The sequence below is a fragment of the Nansenia antarctica genome, assembly GCF_963989245.1.
Source record: "Nansenia antarctica genome assembly, chromosome: 15".
Classification (NCBI taxonomy): Eukaryota; Metazoa; Chordata; class Actinopteri; order Argentiniformes; family Microstomatidae; genus Nansenia; species Nansenia antarctica.
The window spans coordinates 132,702-159,837 of NC_137685.1; the positions used below are offsets into that span (position 1 = coordinate 132,702).

General features: G+C 47.2%; 2 protein-coding genes across 2 annotated transcripts; both read right to left on the reverse strand.

The window, feature by feature from the left end:
• Positions 1–1,529: 1,529 nt before the first annotated feature.
• On the reverse strand, positions 1,530–18,060 carry rereb (arginine-glutamic acid dipeptide (RE) repeats b). Its single transcript, XM_080545591.1, is given in 16 exon segments — positions 1,530–2,413; positions 9,747–9,921; positions 10,639–10,776; positions 11,378–12,107; positions 12,109–12,376; positions 12,841–13,973; positions 14,320–14,427; positions 14,860–15,033; positions 15,190–15,551; positions 15,646–15,738; positions 15,938–16,091; positions 16,281–16,361; positions 16,548–16,646; positions 16,879–16,978; positions 17,327–17,457; positions 17,925–18,060. Coding segments are annotated over 15 exon segments (3,669 nt in total). The 5' UTR covers positions 17,347–17,457; positions 17,925–18,060; the 3' UTR covers positions 1,530–2,379.
• Positions 18,061–19,781: 1,721 nt separating this feature from the next.
• On the reverse strand, positions 19,782–25,981 carry eno1b (enolase 1b, (alpha)). The gene is made up of 12 exons (XM_080545594.1): positions 25,843–25,981; positions 24,970–25,059; positions 24,503–24,598; positions 23,186–23,244; positions 22,935–23,004; positions 22,686–22,819; positions 22,325–22,547; positions 21,867–22,064; positions 21,455–21,656; positions 21,074–21,182; positions 20,399–20,457; positions 19,782–20,279 (listed from the first exon to the last, which is right to left on the reverse strand). Exons 2-12 carry the CDS (start codon positions 25,052–25,054, stop codon positions 20,210–20,212), a joined length of 1,305 nt encoding a protein of 434 aa, XP_080401720.1. The 5' UTR covers positions 25,055–25,059; positions 25,843–25,981; the 3' UTR covers positions 19,782–20,209.
• Between the last annotated feature and the right edge of the window lie 1,155 nt (positions 25,982–27,136).

Here is a 27,136-nt window from a genome sequence, read left to right on the forward strand (position 1 = left end):
CCCTTCTCAAAACCTGCGCAAAACTATAAAGAAACCGACAGGGAGATCTCATCTCATCTACCTGTATTAAACGAACAATCAAACAGAGCTTCAGACACACTTACTTAGTGCTACACAGAGAGATTAACAGACAGGGAGTGCAGGTGAACCACACATGAACACATGAACAGGTGCAACAACATCAGTCCTTGATGAGGGGAAACAGGGAGTGCAGTAGCGTCACACGGCCGCCAGAGGGCGCCAAGGAAAAGGTCGTTATAGAATGTTCCACCTGAGGCTTCTTCTATGGTCAATTAGGTTTTACACCATTTTCATATTAAATACACACTTCTATACATAACAGTGATTCAATCTACGTTAGTGATTGTATATTTTATATGCAAACATTTCTCAAGTAGCATTTAAAACACATTTTTAGCAGGGCTAATTCTTTCTTTGTGAATGGAGGTTGATGTGGACCATAATGGAGAGGGGGTAGACTAATCATGGGTGTGTGCCTCATATGTGTTGGTCTTGCTTATACATTTGCATGTCAGCTGTTTAACAGTATAATACAGAGTGCCCATTTGTGATGAGAAGCAAAAGAAAAGCAGTTTGTTAGTGGAATGTCTATGTGGAGGAAACGGATCAGACAGAAGTGCGAGTTGGAGATGTCAGTCAGGTTTATGTGGATGTTAGGAAAGGATACTGTATGTATTTGCTTTGTCAAGCTTTCTGTTATGTTAAGTACATTTGCTTCTCTTTAAAAGACTCAGTTTGGGGGGGAAACTAAGACTATAAACTGTTATCATTCTTCACCTTACACAATTCTTACATAGTTCATGTTGAATACGCCTGAATAGTGTTGGGTTATAATGTGAATACAACTTGATGAATAACATTATGCTGTTAAGAATGCTTTTTGTGATCACAATAAAAGGTAAAATAAATCATTTCCTCTCAATAGCCACTTTCTTTGCAATGAAAACAGTCTGGATGTTTGGATGGGCCGCTACTTCTATATGCCTCGGGATCTGATATCCCAGAGAACATAATTTGGTTCTGATTGTGTACAAGGGGGTAGGGTACAAGGGGGTAGTGGTGGTCTAGTGGATAGTGAGTTGGACTTGTGATCAGAAGGTTGTGAGTTCAAATCCCGCCTGAAGCCACACCACTACTAGTGCGCCCTTGGGTAAGGCACTTAGCCCTCAGTTACTCCAGGGGGAATGTCCCTGTAATTCGTAATTGTAAGTCGCTTTGGATAAAAGCGTCTGCTAAATGACAAAATTAATTAATTATAATTATTACAAGGCCCCTTTCAGGAAGGCTGAGAGATCATAATAATATGACTGAGGAAGTGCAAGGCTGCCCTCTATCGGGCAAATGCTGTTACTGCAACACTTCCCTAAAGCTGTGACAAACAGCACAGCTAGCAGCTGGACACAGTAAAACAACAAAGCTGAAGGTTATTGCAGAAGTATTTATTTATTCAAATAAATATGCAATGAATACATTGTTTCATATTATTTCACATAAATATTCAAACAGGATTTTTTCAATAGGGATGCCAAGATTAATTATTTTCTTTCTGTTCTGTCTCAACAAAACCATGGTACTATCTGGATCCACTGATCAACACCATTTTCTGTCTGTGGTGACAAAGTGATTCTGCAATTGACCATCTCACTTTATAACGCTGTATACTGTATAGGTAAATAATTTAACTTAATTGTGCCAGCTTGCAAGTCAAGAATTCACACCTAATATTAATAATAATCATAGTTAATAATATATAATATTGAACATATATTATTTACAATCTCAAAAATGTATACTGTGTCAGAGCTTAGGTTAAATTGTGAAAACATATCTTGAAATATAAAACTTTAGGGTTTTAGACAAATATTCTTAGAATACAATTGATCTCTACTATGCTTTTTTCTACTCTGTCTAAACACAAATAAACATGTCACTACTCTAATGTGAAGGAAACAGAAGGGAAACAGTCATGCAAGGTTATTACAGTCAATCATCCAAACATCTTAGTAAAATGCCATTCTGTACAAGGAGATCCGTTAGATTGCTTAGAATATAAAAGGGCAGTTCACCTCAAAATCATAGTTCGCCCCTTTTAAAAACCTGTGAGCCATATGTTACATCCCGCTACAGACACAGCGTCACTTTCAAAGTATAAAAATGTCTGATAAAACTTTGCTTTTGGGTGAACCATCCCTTAGTGCTGACAAACAAACATAGGAGATCCACAAAGATTCTTTTTTGAATTATATTAAAACAAATAAAAAAGATACACTAAGATTAGTTCTCTTATAATGCCAAAAGTCGACAGTATTTATTTCTCAGGTATTCTCACGACCATATCCTCCTCAGGCGTCTAGTGTCTCACGATGGCTTGTCACCTTCTTTTTTCAGACGGCTGTTGAACAAAAACAAGATACTATCATTCTGATCAAACACTGTCAAGTTATTTCTTTTCATCAATAATAATAATAATAATTATAAGTTATGCTCATCAAAATAGTATTTTTTTCTTAAAGCTGCCCTCTGACATGGCGCTTCTCCACTACGTCCCGTACCAGAACCTCCTCCACTACGTCCCGTACCAGAACCTCCTCCACTACGTCCCGTACCAGAACCTCCTCCACTACGTCCCGTACCAGAACCTCCTCCACTCCCGTCCCGTACCAGAACCTCCTCCACTACGTCCCGTACCAGAACCTCCTCCACTCCCGTCCCGTACCAGAACCTCCTCCACTACGTCCCGTACCAGAACCTCCTCCACTACGTCCCGTACCAGAACCTTCTCCACTCCCGTCCCGTACCAGAACCTCCTCCACTACGTCCCGTACCAGAACCTCCTCCACTACGCCCCGTACCAGAACCTCCTCCACTACGTACCAGAACCTCCTCCACTACGTCCCGTACCAGAACCTCCTCCACTACGCCCCGTACCAGAACCTCCTCCACTACGCCCCGTACCAGAACCTCCTCCACTACGTCCCGTACCAGAACCTCCTCCACTACGCCCCGTACCAGAACCTCCTCCACTACGTCCCGTACCAGAACCTCCTCCTCTACGTCCCGTACCAGAACCTCCTCCACTACGTCCCGTACCAGAACCTCCTCCACTACGTCCCGTACCAGAACCTCCTCCACTACGTCCCGTACCAGAACCCGGTGCTCCCGCTTTGTTCTGCTTCTCCACTGCCAGCTGGGCCGTACCGGCCGTGGTACCGTACTGACGTTAGCTACCGGCCGTGGTACCGTACTGACGTTAGCTACCGGCCGTGGTACCGTACTGACGTTAGCTACCGGCCGTGGTACCGTACTGACGTTAGCTACCGGCCGTGGTACCGTACTGACGTTAGCTACCGGCCGTGGTACCGTACTGACGTTAGCTACCGGCCGTGGTACCGTACTGACGTTAGCTACCGGCCGTGGTACCGTACTGACGTTAGCTACCGGCCGTGGTACCGTACTGACGTTAGCTACCGGCCGTGGTACCGTACTGACGTTAGCTACCGGCCGTGGTACCGTACTGACGTTAGCTACCGGCCGTGGTACCGTACTGACGTTAGCTACCGGCCGTGGTACCGTACTGACGTTAGCTACCGGCCGTGGTACCGTACTGACGTTAGCTACCGGCCGTGGTACCGTACTGACGTTAGCTACCGGCCGTGGTACCGTACTGACGTTAGCTACCGGCCGTGGTACCGTACTGACGTTAGCTACCGGCCGTGGTACCGTACTGACGTTAGCTACCGGCCGTGGTACCGTACTGACGTTAGCTACCGGCCGTGGTACCGTACTGACGTTAGCTACCGGCCGTGGTACCGTACTGACGTTAGCTACCGGCCGTGGTACCGTACTGATGTTAGCTACCGGCCGTGGTACCGTACTGACGTTAGCTACCGGCCGTGGTACCGTACTGACGTTAGCTACCGGCCGTGGTACCGTACTGACGTTAGCTACCGGCCGTGGTACCGTACTGACGTTAGCTACCGGCCGTGGTACTGTACTGATGTTAGCTACCGGCCGTGGTACCGTACTGACGTTAGCTACCGGCCGTGGTACCGTACTGATGTTAGCTACCGGCCGTGGTACCGTACTGATGTTAGCTACCGGCCGTGGTACCGTACTGACGTTAGCTACCGGCCGTGGTACCGTACTGATGTTAGCTACCGGCCGTGGTACCGTACTGACGTTAGCTACCGGCCGTGGTACCGTACTGATGTTAGCTACCGGCCGTGGTACCGTACTGATGTTAGCTACCGGCCGTGGTACCGTACTGATGTTAGCTACCGGCCGTGGTACCGTACTGATGTTAGCTACCGGCCGTGGTACCGTACTGACGTTAGCTACCGGCCGTGGTACCGTACTGACGTTAGCTACCGGCCGTGGTACCGTACTGACGTTAGCTACCGGCCGTGGTACCGTACTGACGTTAGCTACCGGCCGTGGTACCGTACTGACGTTAGCTACCGGCCGTGGTACCGTACTGACGTTAGCTACCGGCCGTGGTACCGTACTGACGTTAGCTACCGGCCGTGGTACCGTACTGACGTTAGCTACCGGCCGTGGTACCGTACTGATGTTAGCTACCGGCCGTGGTACCGTACTGATGTTAGCTACCGGCCGTGGTACCGTACTGATGTTAGCTACCGGCCGTGGTACCGTACTGATGTTAGCTACCGGCCGTGGTACCGTACTGATGTTAGCTACCGGCCGTGGTACCGTACTGACGTTAGCTACCGGCCGTGGTACCGTACTGATGTTAGCTACCGGCCGTGGTACCGTACTGATGTTAGCTACCGGCCGTGGTACCGTACTGACGTTAGCTACCGGCCGTGGTACCGTACTGACGTTAGCTACCGGCCGTGGTACCGTACTGATGTTAGCTACCGGCCGTGGTACCGTACTGACGTTAGCTACCGGCCGTGGTACCGTACTGACGTTAGCTACCGGCCGTGGTACCGTACTGACGTTAGCTACCGGCCGTGGTACCGTACTGATGTTAGCTACCGGCCGTGGTACCGTACTGACGTTAGCTACCGGCCGTGGTACCGTACTGACGTTAGCTACCGGCCGTGGTACCGTACTGACGTTAGCTACCGGCCGTGGTACCGTACTGATGTTAGCTACCGGCCGTGGTACCGTACTGACGTTAGCTACCGGCCGTGGTACCGTACTGACGTTAGCTACCGGCCGTGGTACCGTACTGACGTTAGCTACCGGCCGTGGTACCGTACTGACGTTAGCTACCGGCCGTGGTACCGTACTGACGTTAGCTACCGGCCGTGGTACCGTACTGACGTTAGCTACCGGCCGTGGTACCGTACTGATGTTAGCTACCGGCCGTGGTACCGTACTGACGTTAGCTACCGGCCGTGGTACCGTACTGACGTTAGCTACCGGCCGTGGTACCGTACTGACGTTAGCTACCGGCCGTGGTACCGTACTGACGTTAGCTATCGTTAGCTACCGCTCCTGAGTCAGAGCGAATCCCTGCTACTCTGTGACGCTGCAGTATGTGAAAGTTGTGTACGCGAGAAATACCCGGATGTATACTAGATTTACATGGTGTCTACGTCGTCTTGATTACAAAGATGCCACTTGAAATGCATAACACCAAGTTTATTTGTGTCTTACACACACACATACACACGTTCGCCTAGTATTTGACTGCCTGTAGCCCAAACATATTAACATATGACGCTTTACTCCTACAGTCCCGGCTCGCTCCAGGTCTGTTGTGTGTAATGGAGAAGCGTTTCTGAACGTACGGTACGGGTAAGATACAAATGCTGCCGTCCCGATCTGGTCAATGGAGAAGCGCCAGAAGTGGGAATTGGCTCTTCCACCATACTGAGTAAACAATGTGGAAACATGGTATTGCATGTAGTAAAAGTAACCTTTAGGAGACAGTTTATCAACAACACTGAAAGGTTTAGGTTTATAGGGTTAGGGTTTGGGGGGGCATAGCAGGTTTCCTGAGTGCAGTATGCATCTTCCTAGCTGCCCGTAGTCTGACAGGATGTGTTACCTCTAAACTAACGGTTAAGGGCAGTCCCTTAGCAAAACTATCTTTAGGGATGGGAATTGATAAGATGTTATCGAAAACGATGCCATTATTGATTCTGCTTATCGATCTGATTCTTTATCGATTTCTGTGTGGAAAAAAAATAGTAGCTGTTTTATCATCTCTTGAGTGTCAGGGTTAGGGTTACAGTGCAGAATATCTGCCTAATAACATTTCAACAAGTTAAATGAATTACAATGCTCCTTTTGTTAAAACGATATAACTTGGAAAACATCTAAAACTGACTGATAAAATAAACAATTCTTCTTTAGAAAAATAGGCATGTATGCCTAGTAACATTTGAATAAATTACAATACTCCTTTTCAAAAAGGAAGCTTGAACCAAATATACAATTTAACTGGCACATCAAAGAAACAATTCTTCTGTAGAATTTAGACAGTGTGGCTAAAACAAGATCATGTGAAGACTGACGTCTGTCCTACAGTGCAGCCAGCAGCATCATTCAGTCACATTACACACGAGTGTAAGAGAGTAACATTCTTAGGCTTCGGTTCCTGACATTGCAGCACAAAGACATAAGGCAACAATAACTCAAGCATAATCCAAGATAAAGTGACAATAGTACAGGTAAGACAGGATACACTAGTGATAATAGAAAGTTCAGTAGTAAAGTGGCTGTGAGTTTAAGGTTTCCATAGTCCGTATACATGGGATGAGCTTGGGGAAGATAGTCTGTATACATGGGGTGTGCTTGTTAAGGTTAAGATAGTCTGTATACATGGGATGAGCTTGTTAAGGTTAAGATAGTCTGTATACATGGGGTGTGCTTGTTAAGGTTAAGATAGTCTGTATACATGGGATGAGCTTGTTAAGGTTAAGATAGTCTGTATACATGGGGTGTGCTTGTTAAGGTTAAGATAGTCTGTATACATGGGGTGTGCTTGTTAAGGTTAAGATAGTCTGTATACATGGGGTGTGCTTGTTAAGGTTAAGATAGTCTGTATACATGGGGTGTGCTTGTTAAGGTTAAGATAGTCAGTATACATGGGGTGTGCTTGTTAAGGTTAAGATAGTCTGTATACATGGGGTGTGCTTGTTAAGGTTAAGATAGTCTGTATACATGGGGTGTGCTTGTTAAGGTTAAGATAGTCTGTATACATGGGGTGTGCTTGTTAAGGTTAAGATAGTCTGTATACATGGGGTGTGCTTGTTAAGGTTAAGATAGTCAGTATACATGGGGTGTGCTTGTTAAGGTTAAGATAGTCTGTATACATGGGGTGTGCTTGTTAAGGTTAAGATAGTCTGTATACATGGGGTGTGCTTGGGGAAGATAGTCAATGTCTACAGTGGGCTTGTTCATGGGCCTGATCGCCTGGGGGAAGCAGCTGCTGGTTAGCCTCTGAGGTTTGGCCCTGAGGCTCCAGAAGAGGCCTCGCCTCTCGCCGCAGCACCCTCTGTAGTGCAGGCAGTGATGCAGCCAGTCAGTATCCTCTCGGTTGTGCCTCTGTAGAAGGTTGTGCCTCTGTAGAAGGTTGTGCCTCTGTAGAAGGTTGCAGGGTCTTCCACCCCATGCCAAACTTCTTCAACTGCCAGGTGAAAGAGGCGCTGCTGGGCCTGTTTGGTATGCATGTTCCAAGTGAGGTCATCAGAGATGATGTTTGGTATGCATGTTCCAAGTGAGGTCATCAGAGATATGGACGCCGAGGAACTTAGAACTGCTGACCCTCTATTGGAGCTTTTCCATTGACCAGACTGGTACGGCTCGGCACGGCACGCATTAGAAAAGTTTGGTATGGAACGGGTAGGATACGTTCTCCACTACACACAACAGACCAGGAACGAGCGGCGACAGTAGGAGGAGTTAAGTGTCATAAGAGCACTTCACTTTAATAAGTGCCGGTATACAGCTCAACAGGGGGAAATGCGCTAAGAATTATGAATTCCTGTCTCATAGGAGTCTACGAACAGCATCCTCACATAGGAGTTCTCTTGTCCAAGTGGGTGTGGCGTTGTCGGTGGATCTGTTTTGCCGATTGGTGGGGGTCCAGTTCCGGTGATAGCGAGTCACAGACCAGCTCTTGACCAGCTTCTCACAGCATTTGCTCACTTCGGAAATGAACAGAGATTGAGTATGTGCGTGAACACGCCAGCAAGCTGTACAGTTTGAGCACCCAGCCTGGGATGCCTGTCTGGTCCAGGAGGATGTTGATTGTCTGCTGTCTGTCTCTTTGCTCTTCCCGGAAAGTCCAGTTAGCTTGTCTCTCGTTGGTAGGACATCCTTGCTCTTAGCTTGTCTCTCGTTGGTAGGACATCCTTGCTCTTAGCTTGTCTCTCGTTGGGAGGACATCCTTGCTCTTAGCTTGTCTCTCGTTGGTAGGACATCCTTGCTCTTAGCTTGTCTCTCGTTGGGAGGACATCCTTGCTCTTAGCTTGTCTCTCGTTGGGAGGACATCCATGCTCTTAGCTTGTCTCTCGTTGGGAGGACATCCTTGCTCTTAGCTTGTCTCTCGTTGGTAGGACATCCTTGCTCTTAGCTTGTCTCTCGTTGGTAGGACATCCTTGCTCTTAGCTTGTCTCTCGTTGGTAGGACATCCTTGCTCTTAGCTTGTCTCTCGTTGGTAGGACATCCTTGCTCTTAGCTTGTCTCTCGTTGGGAGGACATCCTTGCTCTTAGCTTGTCTCTCGTTGGGAGGACATCCTTGCTCTTAGCTTGTCTCTCGTTGGTAGGACATCCCTGCTCTTAGCTTGTCTCTCGTTGGGAGGACATCCATGCTCTTAGCTTGTCTCTCGTTGGTAGGACATCCTTGCTCTTAGCTTGCACAGCTTGTTGTCCAGTGATTGAACGTTGGCTAGTAGAACGCTGGGGAGCTGGGTTTTGTTATCGCGCCGTTTCAGCCTCACCTGGACAGCGGCTCTGCGCCCTCTGGGCCGCCCCAGTCGTCCTACTGTTGGGTCAGTGTCTGGAGAGAGCAGCGAGTCCCAGTGTAAAACTTCTGGTTTGGGGTAAGTGGTTATCATATCTCTCATGTGCAATACTGTCTCTCTGTCATATCTAAGATAGCTAGCTACTTAGAGAGTAAAAAAACACAAAATAACAATAAAAATAAATTAAAAAATAAAAATAAATAATATATAGATAATATATATGTTACTCATTCATTGGAAGAGTAACATCATAATTAGGGCTGGGACTTTAACGCCTTAATTACAGAAAAAGAAAATGTGTTAACGTTTTTAACGCATTTCAATCGCTGAAAGAGAAGCAGCAGAAGTAGCAGCTTCGAGGTCCTGAGACCAGCGGGTCTGTTGTTACTGTGAAGGGACGGGGTTCTTTGTTACCATTTCAGACGCACTTGTGACTTTTTGTTAAACTGTTGGTCTGTTTATTATTTTGACCAAGGATATTTGGGTGGGTAGGGGACGCGCAACTGTCAGAAAAACATGCCGGCACCGATTAAGGGAAACCAATATCCTTGGAGGCGGACGATTCTGATGGATCAAACAACTTGTTAGCGGTTCTCAATTCCCATCCCTAACTGTCTGGGTTACTTTTACAAGCAGTCTAGCACAAGTGGTGAGCTAGCCAACTCCCACTGGTGAAGGGCAGCTTTAGGCAGAGGGCAGCTTTAGGCAGAGGGCAGCTTCAGGCTACATTCTGGTCAGGTAAACATCAGTTTAGTTGTGTGTTCTCAGGTATAATCACCTCACCTATAGTAGTCCTCCTGGCCAGGCAGGGGGTGGAGGTGGTGGTGGCCCTGCGCCTGCAGCCACTGCTGCTCCATGGCCATCCTCTGCAGCTCTGCAGACTGCGCGTGCATGGCCTGCAGCTGGTGGGCCGCAGACATCTGGGGGATGGCGCCCTGCAGCTCTCTGGGGTACGCGCCTGGAACAGCAGGAAGACAGCAGAATACTAAGGCAAGGCAAGTTTATTTGTACAGCACATTTCATACAACAGGGGCAGTTCAAAGTGCTTTACATACATTATTTAAAAATACAGAGAGAGCAGCATAGTAAGAACATTTAAATTACAATGAATAAAAGCAAATATAAGAAGTAAATAGATAAAACATTTAATAAGACAATAGTTAATGGATAAAAGACATTGATAGAAGTGTTTGTGTTTAATCATAACTGGTGCAAAACATGAAGGTTTTTAGCTTAGATTTAAATATTTTAAGGGTTTGGGCCTGTTTGATTTCTTCAGGGAGTTTGTTCCAGGAGCATGCAGCAGCGTGACTGAAAGCTGCTGCACTGGGTTTTGTTTTTACTCTTGGAATTAGTAGCTGATTTGTCTCAGCTGACCTTAGGGACCTTGCGGGAATATAGGGTGGGAGGAGATCTGATATGTATTTTGGTCCAAGACCACTTTGTGATTTGTATGTAATTAGGAGGATTTTGAATTCAATTCTCTGAGAGACTGGTAGCCAGTGCAGGGATCTCAGGATTGGTGTAATGTGTTCAAGTGGGCATTAAAGCCAGCTACACATAATATTAGGATTTCTCTTAAATAGACCAAAACAATCGGACAAACATATTTACTGTAAATCCAGACTGATTGAAGTTGTTCAACGTCCCATGGAGAGTAAAGGGTTAAACTCACCAAACAGAGGGTGGCGCAGCATGTCGTGGTCATGGGGCAGGTCGTTGAGCAGAGGGTTGGGGATGGGGCCCGTAGGGAAGGGGAACCGCGCCAGACGAGGGCCGTTGGCTAGAGGGTCCAGAGGGTGAGGGCTCGAACCTGGAACACCCATACATAAACACACTGAAACACCAACACGTGAACACACTGAAACACCAACACGTCGTAAACACACTGAAACACCCACACATAAACACACTGAAACACCCACACATAAACACACTGAAACACCCACACATAAACACACTCACACATAAACACACTGAAACACCCACACATAAACACACTGAAACACTCACACATAAACACACTGAAACACCCACACATAAACACACTGAAACACTCACACATAAACACACTGAAACACCCACACATAAACACACTGAAACACACACACAAACACACTGAAACACCCACACATAAACACACTGAAACACTCACACATAAACACACTGAAACACCCACACATAAACACACTCACACATAAACACACTGAAACACCCACACATAAACACACTGAAACACCCACACATAAACACACTGAAACACCCACACATAAACACACTGAAACACCCACACATAAACACACTGAAACACTCACACATAAACACCATCACTCAGTATGAGGAATAGTGATGCACATGCCTATGAGAAGCTCAGCAGGTAGAAGGAGTCAGACTAGTTAGGGTTAGAGGGTTACCTTGGTTGAGTGGGTCTTGTTGGTGCAGGTGCAGGTGGGAGTGGATGTGGGAGTGCTGGTGGTGGTGAGGCGTCACATTCAGCATCTGCAGCCTGGCGGCGGGGTCGTTGGCCACAGAGGCCATCCTCTCAGCATGGAGCCTCTCTGCGGTCAGACGCTCTGCGTAGCTCAGCTCTGGGCGCAGCTGGGGCCCGGCCAGGCCCAGCCTCTCTCTCTCCAGGTGGTTCAGACCCGGGTGGAACTGGGCGAAGGGGTGTGGCGGCCCGGCTATGTGGGGCAGCGCCAGAGCTCCGTGTCGGGCAAAGTGTTCCATGGGGTTGGCAGAGGGATGGAGGGTCTCCATCTCCGGAGGCTTGCACTCAAAGCCGGGCTTCATCCTCTCGCGGAGCTCCCGCTCCCGCATGTTCCTGTGCTCACGCTCACGCATGCCGGGGTCAGCGGCGTACAGGCCGGGCATGTGATAGGCCAGCAGGGGGTCCCCGGGGCTCAGGGACACAAAGAAGGGGTGGTTGCGGTTGCTGGGGGACATGACGTGGGGGCGGGCGTACTCGCTGAGCGTGCGGAGCGCAGGTGTGTCAGGTCCGATGTAAGGGGGCACTGCAGCCGTGGTGGTGGGGGGCAGCATGTGGACCTGGCTGGACATCTGAGAATCACTCATACGGCTGTCATGGGACGAGCTGGACGCTCTCTGTAACAACAGGACAGAGACATACAGCTGGTTTATATGACTGTAATAGGTTTGATACATAACAGATGACTAAGGAATAGCACAGAATACGCACAGCATTTTTGTCTGCCTCCCTCTCTCGCTCCCTCTCCCTCTCTCGCTCCCGGTCCTTCTCCCTCTCGCGCTCCTGCCTGGCGCTGTGCTCCGCCTCTCTCCTGTTCTTCTCCACCGCCTCCTCTCTCTTCTTGGCCAGCTTAGAGGCAGCCAGGGGCGTGAAGTACAGGTCTGTTCTGGAGCAGGAGTTGTAGCCGCGGTCCAGGTGTTTCATAAACCTAAAATGAAACATCCAAATCTTTTCAAAACTTTCCAATGACACAACCATGTTCAATATGTACAAATACAAAATACAAGTTGTCACGGTGACCACAGCAAATTAATTAAGAGACACATGAGGCATCAAATGACACTATGTCCACAATAAACTTGGTAAGGAAAGCCCAGACTACAGGACCTATGATGTCATACTACAGGACCTATGATGTCATACTACAGGACCTGTGATGTCATACTACAGGCCCTGTGATGTCATACTACAGGACCTATGATGTCATACTACAGGACCTATGATGTCATACTACAGGACCTGTGATGTCATACTACAGGCCCTGTGATGTCATACTACAGGCCCTGTGATGTCATACTACAGGACCTATGATGTCATACTACAGGACCTATGATGTCATACTACAGGACCTGTGATGTCATACTACAGGACCTGTGATGTCATACTACATACCGTGCTGACTGGCTGGCGTGGCTGGCGATGTTGACGACAGAGGGCTCTGGCGAGGGGCTCCTTGGTGGAGGGGGGGGGCTCTCAGCCTCCTCAGACTCATCTAGCGGCTCCTCTTTAATCTGAACATGTGATCCTCCTGTAGGGGTGGCGGGGGCAGGGTGCAGGTGGAGAGAGGGGAAGGAGGGCTGGAGACCAGGGACAGGACCAAGGGTAGATGGAGAAGCAGAGGGGACAGGGTGCAGGGCGGCAGTGGAGGGGAGGGAGGGGTGGCCCATCCTGCCAGGGAGCGCCTGCAGATGCGTGAGCACAGGAGGCTGCGGGGGGAGAGGCTGCATGGGCAGAGACTGGGGCATGAGCTGGAGGGGGGGTGGAGGAGCACCAGGAGGGTGCTGGTTGGGCAAGGCGTTGAGGGGCTTCAGTGCTGGGGGTGGGGGGAGGTTGGAAGGCATCTGGGGGAATGGGGGAGCAGAGAGGTGGGGTGGCTGCTTGTGCGATAGTGGGATGGGTGTGGTTGGGGGAGGTTTGATTTGGGTCCCAGAAATGGGGGTTTGGGAGAACTGGGGCTCCCTGGAGAAGTGAGAGGGTCGCTGGGTAGCCTGAGGCGAAGGGCCGTGGGGAGGCGGAGGCTGGGAGGGGAGGAAGCCAGCAGGAGAGGGAGTCTGAAACGCAGGAGATGAAGGGAAGGCGGGAGGCAGCGGCGAGGAGACAGAGAGAGGCTGAGGAGGAGGTTGAGCTCGGCTGTGTGGACCCGTCTGATAGCCAGGAGCTGGAACAGAGGCTGGCTGGGGGGGCTCTGGCGGGGAGGGGGGACCATGAGCAGATTCTGCAGGCGAAGTGCTTTGCCGGGGCTGGGGGGAGGCGGCGGGGGTGGGGGCGGGGGCCTGTGGGGGGAGCGTCTGCAGGGTGGGCGTGTCCTTCAGGACAGCCGGAGGCGCCGGGGGCTCCGCTGGGACGACGTTCTGTTGGGCCGAAGAGTCGGAGTCGCTCTCGTTGCCCTGGCGCGGGCTGGGGATGCTGGGGGAGGAGCTGCGGTTGTCCTGGTCGATGTCTTTGGTGTCGCTGCTGCCGTCGTCGTTGGCGCTGCGGCTGTCTGAGCTCTCCTCCTCCACCTCCGACCGCGACTCCGGCTGCTCCTGGAGGGAGGTCAGAGGTCAGAGGTCAGGGACAACATACACACTCAGCTGCTCCTGGAGGGACAACATACACACTCAGCTGCTCCTGGAGGGACAACATACACACTCAGCTGGGGATCATGTTTATGATGGGGGGGCGGGGCGGGACGGGGCGGGACCAAATGGTGCACAAAGGCCTGTCTCACAGTTTGGACTGATCTCTTTCAGACTATTTAGTTCCGGCTCTTTCTCAGCCCCTCCTGCTGTCGTTAGGGTGAGGGTCTCACCTGTGTCTTGGGTTAAGGTTAGGGTTAGGGTTAGGGAGGGTTAGGGTCAGGGGTAGGGTTAGGGAGGGTTAGGGTCTCACCTGTGTCTTGGGCCTCTTAGTTGCTGTTCTCTCCGCCTCCTCCGGCGTCTGAGCTGGACTCTCCCCAACACGCTTGGTGCTCTTTGGTAACGCCTCCTCCTTTATCTTCTGAGGCGGAACATCATTAATCATTAGTTATAACTACAGTTATATTATATTACAGTTATACATATATATAACATCATTAATCTACAGTTATATTATATTACAGTTATATTATATTACAGTTATAGTTCCACTGATACAGAGGACGCTGGTCTTCACTACAAGTCAACAATTTGGACGACAATTTTATTGTTTGATATAAATGTGCCTCAAAACACAAAAGTTGACTTAAAGTAAATTCAGTGTACCATAATCGATTAGCCAAGATGAAAAGTGTATGGTCCAATCTCATGTGTTATTTAAAAATGTGTTATTTATAAATGTGTTATTTATAAGTGTGTTATTTAAGTGTGTTATTTATAAGTGTGTTATTTATAAGTGTGTTATTTATAAGTGTGTTATTTATAAGTGTGTTATTTCAGTGTGTGACTGTACCTTGCTGGGCTTCTTTATGGAGTCAGTCTTGCTGTCTGAACCAGAAGTTCTGGAAGCGTTAGAAGCGTTGGACGTGGAGCTGGCTCCGCTGGGGGAGGGGTGGCTGCTGGACTGCTGGTCCTCACTGGTGGGAGAACCTGTGAGCCTCTTGTGGCCACTTCTTAGAGAGGACAACTGGACACAGGTAAACTTAGGGTAAGTATTCAAACCAAACACATTTGGTTACACACTCCATGGCATGACTAACAGAGCTAGTAAATGTAGAGATAGATAATAAGAGGGTTAGGGTTAGATGTCTCAGGCTTACAGGTGGGTTAGGGTCAGACTTACCGGCGCCCGGCTGCGTCGCGTCCTCATGCCGTGCTTGCCCTGCTCCTCCTCCTCCTCTCTGACAGGCTTGAACATGAAGGGCGGGTCTGCAGGTTTGAAGGGCGGGTCTGCAGGTTTGAAGGGCGGGTCTGCAGGTTTGAAGGGCGGGTCTGCAGGTTTGAAGGGCGGGTCTGCAGGTTTGAAGGGCGGGTCTGCAGGTTTGAAGGGCGGGTCTGCAGGCTTGAAGGGCGGGTCTGCAGGCTTGAAGGGCGGGTCCGCAGGCTTCTGGGCTGGCGGCAGGCGGCCATGCTTATTATAGTAGACGCGGCAGGTTGTGCATAGTAGAATGTTGTCTCTACCACCGTGATGCCAATCCTTAGAGGCTGAAAGAACCACTTGTGTGAGTTACTGACGCTAAATGATCTTTGAAATTGTTCTGTAAAAGCAGTGTAGACGTACAGGGAGAGTTTTACTCACTGGTGGTTGCACAATGACCACAGACATAGCCCTTCATGTCCTGCTCACTGTCCTCACTGTCCAGGTCATCCTCACTGGCTGAGCTCATGTCCACTGCGGAGGAGAGAGATTGACTAAGATTGAGACAACAGCTGTTTCTGTCTCGTCTATGAAAGGTTAGTTTCTGATATCTAAACATTTATCTGCATGGTGACCCTCTTGGTGGGAACGGAGGACAAATCCGATCTTAACGACTCAATGGAAGGGAAGTACACAGGCCTTTACACTCTGGGCCTCTCTGTACATTACTCACTGGACTGGGACCGGGAGGGGGCGTTCACAGGCGCTGCAGTGGAGCGGGTCTTGGCCTTGCGGGAGGACGGCTGCCTGCGGTGCTGCCGGTAGGGCCGGGTACCTGCAGCCTCCGGCGTCTTCTTCCAGTGGTAGTAGAACGTGATCAGCTCACCCTGCCAATAGAACACATGGCAGTTTAAAAGGGACGGCTATAATGAGCGCAGATTCTGATGAAGATACAGAAGTGTAAGAGTGTAGAGTAATGTCTAGCATGAAATATCCAAAGAGCTAAAATATCCAGAGCTATTGAAGACATTTCAAGACATTTTAAGACATATCATGTAAACAGATGTTTCCTTTACCGTTTTCTTGTTGGGCAGAAGCTCTTTACGAATCCTAAAGAAATTCTTGCCATACTGTCTCAAGCCTTTGATAAACCGTTTCTGTTGATTGAAACAAGTGTAGAGCACAATAAAATTACTATCAATGATCAGTTCCCCAAATACATGTGTGTTCAATGTCATGCAGTGTGTTTTATTTCGTTCCACTAATGAAAGCTTTGCCCACATTTCTTAGTCCCTAAATCACAAACAGACAGAAATGTGTGTGTGGAGCCAGGGGAGCCTCACCACATCGTCCTCCGACCAGCACTTCTCTATCAGCTTGGGGACGGGCTTCTTCACCAGACGCTGCAGAGCTTTTGCTGCATCATAATGGCTCGCATGTAACTGAGAGAAAGACACTTGCATGTAACTGAGAGAAAGACACTTGCATGTAACTGAGAGAAAGACACTTGCATGTAACTGAGAGAAAGACACTTGCATGTAACTGAGAGAAAGACACTTGCATGTAACTGAGAGAAAGACACTTGCATGTAACTGAGAGAAAGACACTTGCCTGTAACTTCACAGACAACTTGGAAGGATTTTTTTCATTTCCATTTCCATATTTCCTGCTCACCATGTTTAACGCGTTAAGGGTCGTGTCGTCACGAGAAGCTGCTAAACACCCGTCCTCCGTGGAGCCACCGTCGCACATCCCTGCAAACGCTGCCATGCTCCTTCAAACAGCAGAGAGGAGAGAGGAGAGGCACAATACATGAGAATGACTACAGCCAGGATGATGATAAAACAGTTTTGACAGCATGAGGAATGCTCCCATTGAGGTAGCTGGGATGGGAGCAGTCCTAGGTAGTGATAATGATCAACTAGGCTATTTTAACGGCAGCCACACCTCCCGAACATTCTCATGGAGCTACTAAAGAAGGCTTCCGAATGCTATGCACACAAGTTAGCGACCATAAGAACTGACCTTGTCGTCAACCCCAGTGTTATGCAACACTGAGAGACATTGAGTTTAATAGTTTAGCTAAGTTGCAGCGATATAGGTCATGAGTGCAGACACTAACCTGGCAGCTCTGAGGTACATAAGTAGGTCACAGTCGTTGACGCCTGGCGTCCACACCAGCTCCTCGTTCTCCGTTTGCGTTTGCGTCTGCACGCCGGGCGCTGGGCGTGGCTGCAGCTCTGGGAGCTTCGCCTGCATCACACACACACACACACACACACAGACACAGACACACACACACACAGACACACAGACACACACAGACACACACACACACAGACACACACACACAGACACACAGACAGACACACACAGACACACACACACACACACAGACACACACACAGAAGTAGGAAAACAAAGTTAGAGTAGAACAGTGATAGAGGTGACATAGGTGGATCATTAGTTTTCTGATGGTTAGGGTTAGTTATATTGTAGTAAGCAATAATACAAAAATATGCACATCCACCTTTTTCAGGTGCGAGATTAAAGATGATACAAGCGGTCTGCAACTCTGATATTTTCCCACTGTGATTTATTGAGATGCAAAACACAAACGTTGTCCTTCTAGCGGACATCCAGTAGTGCAGTAGGTTTGTTAGGCGTTCACACCAGGACATCAGAGTTCCACATTATGCCAGAGGGTTTCATGGACTAACCTGGTGACTTGGTCCAACCCTGATCTCACCCTGCGTGCTGTTCAGGCTCCTAAAGAAACGACAATTTCATCTCAATGTATCTTATTCAGCTACAAAGACAAACCAGTACATAAAAACTCAAAGTAGCCCAACATTCCACCTCTAACACCAAAGATATACAGGAAACTTTTCTCTGAGTGCTGGCTAGGCTTTGGAAATCCCTGTATGAATGTTTTGAGTAGACATAAAGGATTCTTAATAGGACTGGTTGATAAAATCCCTAAATATTCAGCACAACAATTGAGTGGAGTTGGAGATGTCCTCTTGGGTGGAGTGGAATTTGGCAATGATCACGTGGTGATTAAGTAAACAAATAAAACACACAGAACATTATCATAATCGATCGCCTCAAAGAAAACAGAAACAGTTGAATATTTATAGTTAATATTCATAATTCAGGCCCATGAAACAGATCATGTCCAGTTACAGCCATGAGGGAATCAGCCAGTGCAACAGTGTTAATCCCTCATCCTGAATGTGTCACTAGTCCACTAGTCTAGATGTAATCCTGCATTTCAATTGGGCTGTGATTTAATTAAGTCCCACCCCTTCATCACTGAGAGCCAATCTCAGAGCGGCTGCTACATTCCCTCCAAACATTACATAAACCAGACGAGAGGCCCAGAGATGCAAACAGCATCAATCAATCACGTTGACTTCATTTACCCAAACATCAACAAGCACAGAGCGTTTGCAGTTTTAGAGCTTTTTAGCGAGCAGGCCTGCACATAGCGCTGCTAAAACACCATAAACCCTCAGTGGTTATTTACGTGTCTGATAATGTTCATCTAAAACATCTAAAATGGATGTTGACATAACCTGCCTGGTTAAACCCACAGAGAGGAAACACAACTGGAACAGATCGATGATCGCTGACGTGACACATTATGACAAGTCAACCACACGCAGTTACTCACAGTTATCTAGTTAAAACGATCAGAACAGAGAGATGTGAGCTAACCTAGGGTTAGCATACATGGATATTCCTCTGCTCGCAGCAGAGAGAGATGGAGCTAGCCTAGCCTAGCCGCTAGCTAACAACTCCATGACTACAGACGTTCCCAGCCAGTCCAGCCAGGGAGTCATAAACATCACAACATCACAGCTCAGCTGTAAACGTCTCAACAACACACAGACTGAGTACCTTCGCGGGCTGAACAGGTCGTCCATGTCTGGGCAGGGTTAGCGGGTTAGCAGTTAGCCGTTAGCAGGTTTATAAACACTGCGCAGAGAGGCTCTGCTGCTCTCCTCTGGTTCATACTATTCAAAATGGCGGCTTCTCCACCGCTAAACTGTGATGACGTCAGCCCTCCTCAGCCTTCAGAGACAGACGGAACTGCGCATGCGCCGCGGTGTTAATAGGATCATCCTGATGCCCCAGACAGACACGAGCAGAGATGATGAGCGCATGCGCATCCAGACATGTTGTAGTATTGTTAATTAACAGCTGTGCTGCATCGAACACAACCTAATATAATAACATTAATAAAACCTAATATAATAACATTAATAAACCTAATATAATAACATTAATAAACCTAATATAATAACATTAATAATAACTAAAATAGTCTCAACCTATACCCCAATGATCTCCCCAAGCTCTGACTGCATCATCACAATCATGATAAAATATTATAATAACAGATGACAATTAACATTTTTAATTGCCTTTTTTCAGTCACATGCAAATCTATCCATTATGCATGAGAGGCATAGCCTTACTTACACAGATAAACACGCACATGAACTGCGATTATCATATCAAACAGTTTGCACAACATGAACAACAGGAAAAGACAACTCTACAGAAACATTGCAATTGCTGTTTCAAGCAAATGAGTTTATTAAAGTGTCTACAGTTCTGCCACAGGTACAGCGTTAGTCGACTGATGTAGGCCTCTTGATTACTCATAAATATAATTTGTTCTATTAAAATAGAATACCAGTAGATGACATTAATTACAACAAAAACAAATAGTGCCAGGTTATACAGTAATACTTAAACTCTCCAAAAGCAACTGATTCAAGTGCAGCAAATGTTGAGTAAGGAATGCCTTTTAACAGAAACCTACAGCATGGTCTTGGGACATTATTTAGAATATTTCCCATTATAACCGCAAGATTAAACACTACTGGGAGAGCTTCAGGAATTAATTTAGCTCCAGAAACAACGGAATGTGTCCTAAACTGAGTGTGTGTGTGTGCGTGTGTGTCCATGATTATGTACACACTGCACTCAGCTCTCAGTTAACCAGTGGGTTCCTGAAGTTCTTCCCAGCGAAGCGAGCCTTGTCTCCCAACTCCTCTTCAATCCTGGGAGTCAGAAGAGAAGAGAAGAGAAAAGGTTGAGCATTTAGCTGTTGAACAAGGACATTTAACTGTTGAACAAGGACATGCACCATAACACTGATCATAAACAGAACTATCCTCACCTGAGCAGCTGGTTGTACTTGGCCAGGCGCTCAGAGCGACACGGTGCCCCAGTCTTAATCTGCAAATACAAAAAGGAGAATAGATTCAGCATGTCGGTAAAACGATGGAATGGATCAATCTATTGAGGATTGTGATCTTAAATGCGTTGCGTCATCTCAGGATAGATTAGGTGCGCAGCATACACAATTTGACAAGGAAATAGAATGTTCAACACGGGTCGGAATATCTCTACTTGATTTATTAAGACAGTCAGCGAATGGTTCATCAGCACAGTATCTCAGCATACAGCATTCAACGACCATTCCACGACATTCAACGACATTCATTATGACATAGGCTTAAATACTCTCTCGACCACCCTCTGTCTGTGCCCTGACACCTAACCCCCAAGGTCTTTAAGATAACAACCTCTCGAGTCTGCTTATTGTGGCGTTATTGCTACCCCTGAAGAGCAGGCTGACCTGGAAGGAACAGAATGTGTGTGTATGTGTGTGTCTGAGTGACATGAGAATAGAGTGTGTGTGTGTGTGTGTGTGTGTGTGTGTGTGTGTGTGTGTGTGTGTGTGTTATGTGTATATCTGAGTGACATAAGCATATATGTTTCTAGAAAACCCCATAAGATCTAACCTCACCAATGCAGAAATATAATAACATCCAGGTGATAAACTCCTTACCTGTCCAGTGCACAAGCCAACAACCAGATCAGCGATGAAGGTGTCTTCTGTCTCCCCAGAGCGATGACTCACCATCACCCCCCAGCCGCTGGACTGGGCCATCTTACACCTGCAGAGAGAGATGGAGGTTAGAAGACAACTGGTAAATGTTTCAACATAAGAATGGGCTGCATTACTGTGCACTGTTACATGTATTGGTAAAATAAAAGCTCTAATATTGGGGACAATGTAAACTGATACAACATCCCCCTAGGGTGAAGACTTGCGCTTCCAGAGACTCTGTAACAACATCCCCCTAGGCTGAAGACTTACACCTGCAGAGACTCTGTAACAGAACTGATACAACATCCCCCTAGGGTGAACAGAAGGGTGAAGACTTACGCTTGCAGAGACTCTGTAACAGATCCGATCTGGTTGACCTTCAGCAGAAGGCAGTTGCAGGCCTTGTCGTCCACGGCTCTGGTGATGCGTTTGGGGTTGGTGACGGTGAGGTCGTCTCCCACCACCTGGATGTCCGTGCTGCCAGTGAAGTTGGACCACGCCGCCCAGTCATCCTGGTCGAAGGGATCCTCAATGGACACCACTGAAACCAGGGGAAAGGACATTAAAAAACCATGGTAACCCTAACCCTAACCCACAGCCAGTCTTAGCATGGGCAAATCTGCATAACAATATGAATGAATGAATGAATGAATCGTTTAATGACCACACGACCTAGGTCGGTCTAACTGGTATCCCCCTCTATTGTGAAGTGTATGGAGGTAGCTAAAAAGAGGGAGTTGAGGACAGATACCTGGGTAATCCTTGACGAAGCCCTTGTAGATGTCAGCCAGCTCATCAGGTGAGATGTGACGGCTTGGGTCATCGGGGGACTTGAAGTCCAAATCGTATTTTCCGTCTCTGTAGAATTCAGAGGCTGCGACATCCATGCCAATGACAATCTGTTCGGTGTATCCAGCCTTGCTGACGGCCTCCTTTATGAGCTCCAACGCTGAGGAAAACACCCAAAACATCATATTAAGCTGATGGAACGTGTTGTGTTGAGAATAATCATGTTTAGATTTGTTGGTTTTAAGTCTGAATGAATCAGCATTTAGACATTGTATTTCTTCCCAGTCTCCAAACCCCTTGTGATCACTTAGGGTTAGGGTTAGATACCTTCCTGATTCTCCAGGATGGGGTTAGGGTTAGGGTTAGGGTTAGGGTTAGGGTTAGGGTTAGGGTTAGGGTTAAGGTTAGAGGGTTAGATACCTTCCTGATTCTCCAGGATGTTGGGAGCGAAGCCGCCCTCATCCCCCACATTAGTGGCATCTTGGCCATACTTCTTCTTGATGACGTTCTTGAGGTTGTGGTAGACCTCAGCTCCCATACGCATAGCCTCCTTGAAGGAGCTGGCACCCACGGGCAGGATCATGAACTCCTGCATGGCAAGCTTGTTACCTGCATGAGATCCACCATTGATCACATTGAAGGCCTGGAAAATAAAGAATTCAAGATTGAACATTTGATATTTTAAAAGAAGAAGTAAATCTATTTCTGACACCAGACACTGCTGGATATATGCAGTGTATATATATATATATATATATGAAGGTAATTCATTATGACTGACCGGGCAAGGCAAGATGACCTCTGGGTTCCCAGCAAGGTCAGCAATGTGACGATACAGGGGGACTCCTTTCTCTGCTGCACCAGCTTTGCACACAGCCAGGGACACGCCCAGAATGGCGTTGGCACCAAACTTAGCTGATGGTGTCGAAAAGGAAAGAGCGTTCATTAAACAAGCCTAACTGTTCAAAAACAAATACTTCAACTAGGCACATTTCTGGAGATACAGTATGTACACTTATACGTAACTCACACTTATTTTCTGTGCCATCCATTTTAAGCATTATCTGGTCAATTTTCTCCTGCTCAACAACAGACACGTCCTACGATGGGGAAAAGAAAAAGAGAGGCTGGTATGCTTAGTGACCTTTGAGGGAAGTGGACATCAAAACCCATAATGCATTTACATTGAGATAAGGAAGTGGACTGGATCTTCGCCAAAAAGAGGATCAGATGAGTGGACGGAATATTAATGAACATGGAGAAAGTGTTCAATGTTCCTACCTGAGCAACAAGTGCAGGTGCAAGAGTTGAATTAATATGATCCACTGCTTTTGAGACTCCTGCAGGGACGGGGGAAACATCACTGGGTAAGAGACTGGGGCAGCAATGAACAACACACTTGTATCACCTCTTTAAAAACATCAAGTATTCTTTTTCAGACACAGAGACCACAGAGGTCCACAAGAGTCAAAAAACGGTTGGTCCACAAAAGTCAAACACAAGCAATCAATTCATGGTATAGTTTGTTCATGATCAGGCTCATATCAAAGCTGGCTTGGTGCTTTATGCAAAATCATCTCTGACGATTAAGGGTTAAGTTCATGCACACAAACACGTTCATGTGAGAGGGGAAATGAAAATCTGACTGATTCTAATTTTGCTATGATCATTACCACCATCAACAACACATAACCTACTGTTAACATCAGAAGATACATCTATACATGTGCTCTGCAGAGGATAGGGTTAGGGTCATCCATATTCTAATCATGAGAACATTCATAGATGACTAGTCTCAGTGAGGCACGCATGCCTTTCCCTGCTCCAAATATCCTGTACATTCAGTAAATTATAATCAACTAGGTGCCATGCTTAGACAGAATACAAGGTTGACTTAACCCTGTAAGACCCAGGTATAGAAAGCACATTTTGTTTTTCACCTTTCAGATGTAGGAGGCCTCTGATGCAGAAATTAAAGCCGTTTCAAATGTCTTACATTTTAGTAATATTGGGGTTTATGAACTCAAATCCCTTCCTGAATTGACAGAATGGAAATGTAATAACCCTGTTTCATTATGACGCCATCATGTAAAGAGAACTGTATTTGGTGTGCGTGAGAGGGAGGTAAATGCCCATCGTACCGCATTGCAGGGGTAAAGAATACGACCCATTGATTATGTAAAAAAAAAATTTGATAGCTAAATGTGACGTTGTAATCAGCCTTACAGGGTTAAAGGTTCACATGCTACATTCTAGCATTCGTCTAGCAATCGTGCCTGAGTCAATTATCAGACCCTACAATTCCAATTTCTAATCACAGGCGTTTAGTTATTGCATTGTAGACCAGAGCACATTCACATTACCTGATTACAAGACAGGTGACCCAACTAACTCACTTAACAGCCCTTTCCACACCTAACATAAAGGGAAAGGAGAAATAGCAGAGAATGATGATGGCAGGAAGGCAGAATGCACCTGGCATCTGAACATGGAGTCATACACTTGTTTTGGAGTTCTGTCCGATAAAGAAAAATCCTGAAAATTGGTTAGAGTCACAATTACTTTACTAAATAGGATAATAATCTCTGATTTCCACACCTTTCCCAAGGTAGCGTGACTTGTCATTATCCCTGAGCTCCAAGGCCTCGTAGATGCCAGTGGAGGCACCGCTGGGGACTGCTGCTCTGAACAGGCCTGAGATGGAGAGATGGAGATGGAGAGAGAGATGGAGAGAGAGAGAGAGATAGAGATAGAGAGATAGAGAGAGATAGAGAGATGAGAGATGGAGAGATGAGAGATAGAGATGGAGAGATGAGAGATGAGAGATGGAGAGATACAAGAGAAAAGAAAGACAAATCATTATAAACAGGGAAAACAATCATTATAAACAGGGAAAACAAGAAGACCTCTAAAAGTACAATTTGTTGTTGGAGAAATATTGACCTGACTTGGTTCTGATCAATGATCTAACCTAAGGTCTTAACATGTGATTTTCTAGAGATGGGGTTAAGATGAGCTAGTGTTTACCATGTCCCTACCACATAGCAGGGTTAGGGTTAGCCTACCTTTGTCAGTGTAGAGGTCAACCTCCACCGTGGGGTTTCCACGGGAGTCAAAGATCTCCCGAGCATGGATCTTGCGGATAGACATGGTACCTAGAGAGAGAAAGAGAATCAAGTACAAGACGTGTTCCTTCCCTTAACAACATCCTGGTTTATAGTGGTGGTAGCAGGTTAGCAACCTAATTGGATTATAAACTCTGATTATAACCTCCAGATCTGAATGTGTTTAGTCACATGACAGTGACAGTATACTGCAGGGCCAGGCATCTGGGAAGTCACAAACAGCTCATCTCAGTATCTGTCTGTATCTGTCTAGATTAACAAACATGAAACTGGACGTTACATTCATCTGTTGAGTCGCCTGACATTGTATTTAATGCATCACGACAGACATAAATTCATTCTGGCTGATCTGCTTGGCATGAAATCCCCCACTAATCCTCCCTGATGGAATAATGCGACAACATTATGAACAGGTAAGTTGATATGACCAGGCCAAGCCAGCATGTCAACACTACAGGACTCTAACACTTTAACATGTGATTTACACAACTCAATATGAATATAGAAGCCCCATGAAACCAAGAATCATGTTTCCTCTCTGAAATGCAAAACAGCCAAACCCAAACCAAATATATCTATATAAACCAAACACAGATAAACCATCTTAATAATGACATTATTCCTGTTGACACCAGCGTGTTTAATCCGCCTGGATGACAGACTGACTCTGAATCAGTTCCGCACTGGAGGAAGGTGATGTAACATGTCGAAGGGCAGTTTAACTCCCAGCCGTGTTTTTAAAGCGGTTACTAAAACATAAAACACATTTCTCTCTGCACACAGATGAATGTTTATATATATAACATCACTTACCTTCTGAATAAAGAGTGAATTCAAGGTGAGCGGAAGGACAGTTTCACCGGCGACTTGTGTAACTACTAGTGTACTTGGAGTGACTAGGGGCGCGGTGGAGCTGCTTCCTTATCACGTGTCTCTCTCCACCAACCACAGCCCTCTGCTTCCTTATCACGTGTCTCTCTCCACCAACCACAGCCCTCTTTACTCCACACTGCCCCCAGCGCATAGGAGGAGATACTTGTTAGGGTCTATGCTAGGGAATAGGAAATAATGTATATTTCATGAGCTATGAACATTTTTATTCAAGGGCACCTGAGAGATTGTGGGCCTTGTTCTCTCAAAATGTCCACATCATCTTCAATGCAAAAACAATAATTCCCACATAAAATGTCTAGGTGCTGTCACGCCCTCTACCTCTAGGTAGTGGGCAGTGCCTCTCTCTCTCTCTCTCTCTCCCTCTAATTGGCAGGAGTGGCTTCATGTGTGCGTTTGTCCGGCTGTTCACTATTACCTCATTCATTAGCCCTGCATAAAGACCCGTTCCAGCCTTCACTTCACTGCCGGATCATAACTTCAGTTCCCCTTCCGTTCAGCCTGACTCCTGCCTGCCTGCCTACCTGCCTGCCTGCCCGCCCTCCTGCCTGCCTGCCCTCCTGCCTACCTGCCCTCCTGCCTGCCCTCCTGCCTATCTGCCCTCCTGCCTGCCTGCCCTCCTGCCTGCCTGCCCTCCTGCCTGCCCTCCTGCCTATCTGCCTGCCTGCCTGCCCTCCTGCCTGCCTGCCCTCCTGCCTGCCTGCCCTCCTGCCTGCCCTCCTGCCTATCTGCCTGCCTGCCTGCCCTCCTGCCTGCCTGCCCTCCTGCCTGCCTGCCCTCCTGCCTGCCCTCCTGCCTATCTGCCTGCCTGCCTGCCCTCCTGCCTGCCTGCCCTCCTGCCTATCTGCCTGCCTGCCTGCCCTCCTGCCTACCTGCCCTCCTGCCCTCCTGCCTACCTGCCCTCCTGCCTGCCTGATAGGATGTGTTTTTCCATTGTGCATAGGTGAACTCTAAATACTTTATCATCAGTAATTATATTCAAGTTGTAACATCTAAAGTATTGATAACTGCCAGCAAACTCCCTGTCCTCATGCCAGGGACCTTGCAGCAGGGAACCTGACTAAGGGGCCAGGGGAGAGACTGGGTCAATAGGTCAGTATATTTAGGACCAGCCAACCAGCCGACTGGAATCGGGTAACAGTTCTGGGTGATTCTAAAAAGACGAAAAAGAGCATATTTGAGAACATCTCATTTGAGATTTCAATGTCTGCAACGG

Bases quoted from the DNA above. Each gene is read 5' to 3' on its own strand.
- eno1b (XM_080545594.1), bottom strand. From the start codon at position 25,054: ATGTCTATCCGCAAGATCCATGCTCGGGAGATCTTTGACTCCCGTGGA. The intron at 24,599-24,969 runs GTAGGCTAACCC...TCTCCATCTCAG, and splicing joins TGACCTCTACACTGACAAAG to GCCTGTTCAGAGCAGCAGTC. The intron at 22,065-22,324 runs GTATCTAACCCT...TGTTTTCCTCAG, and splicing joins CATCCTGGAGAATCAGGAAG to CGTTGGAGCTCATAAAGGAG.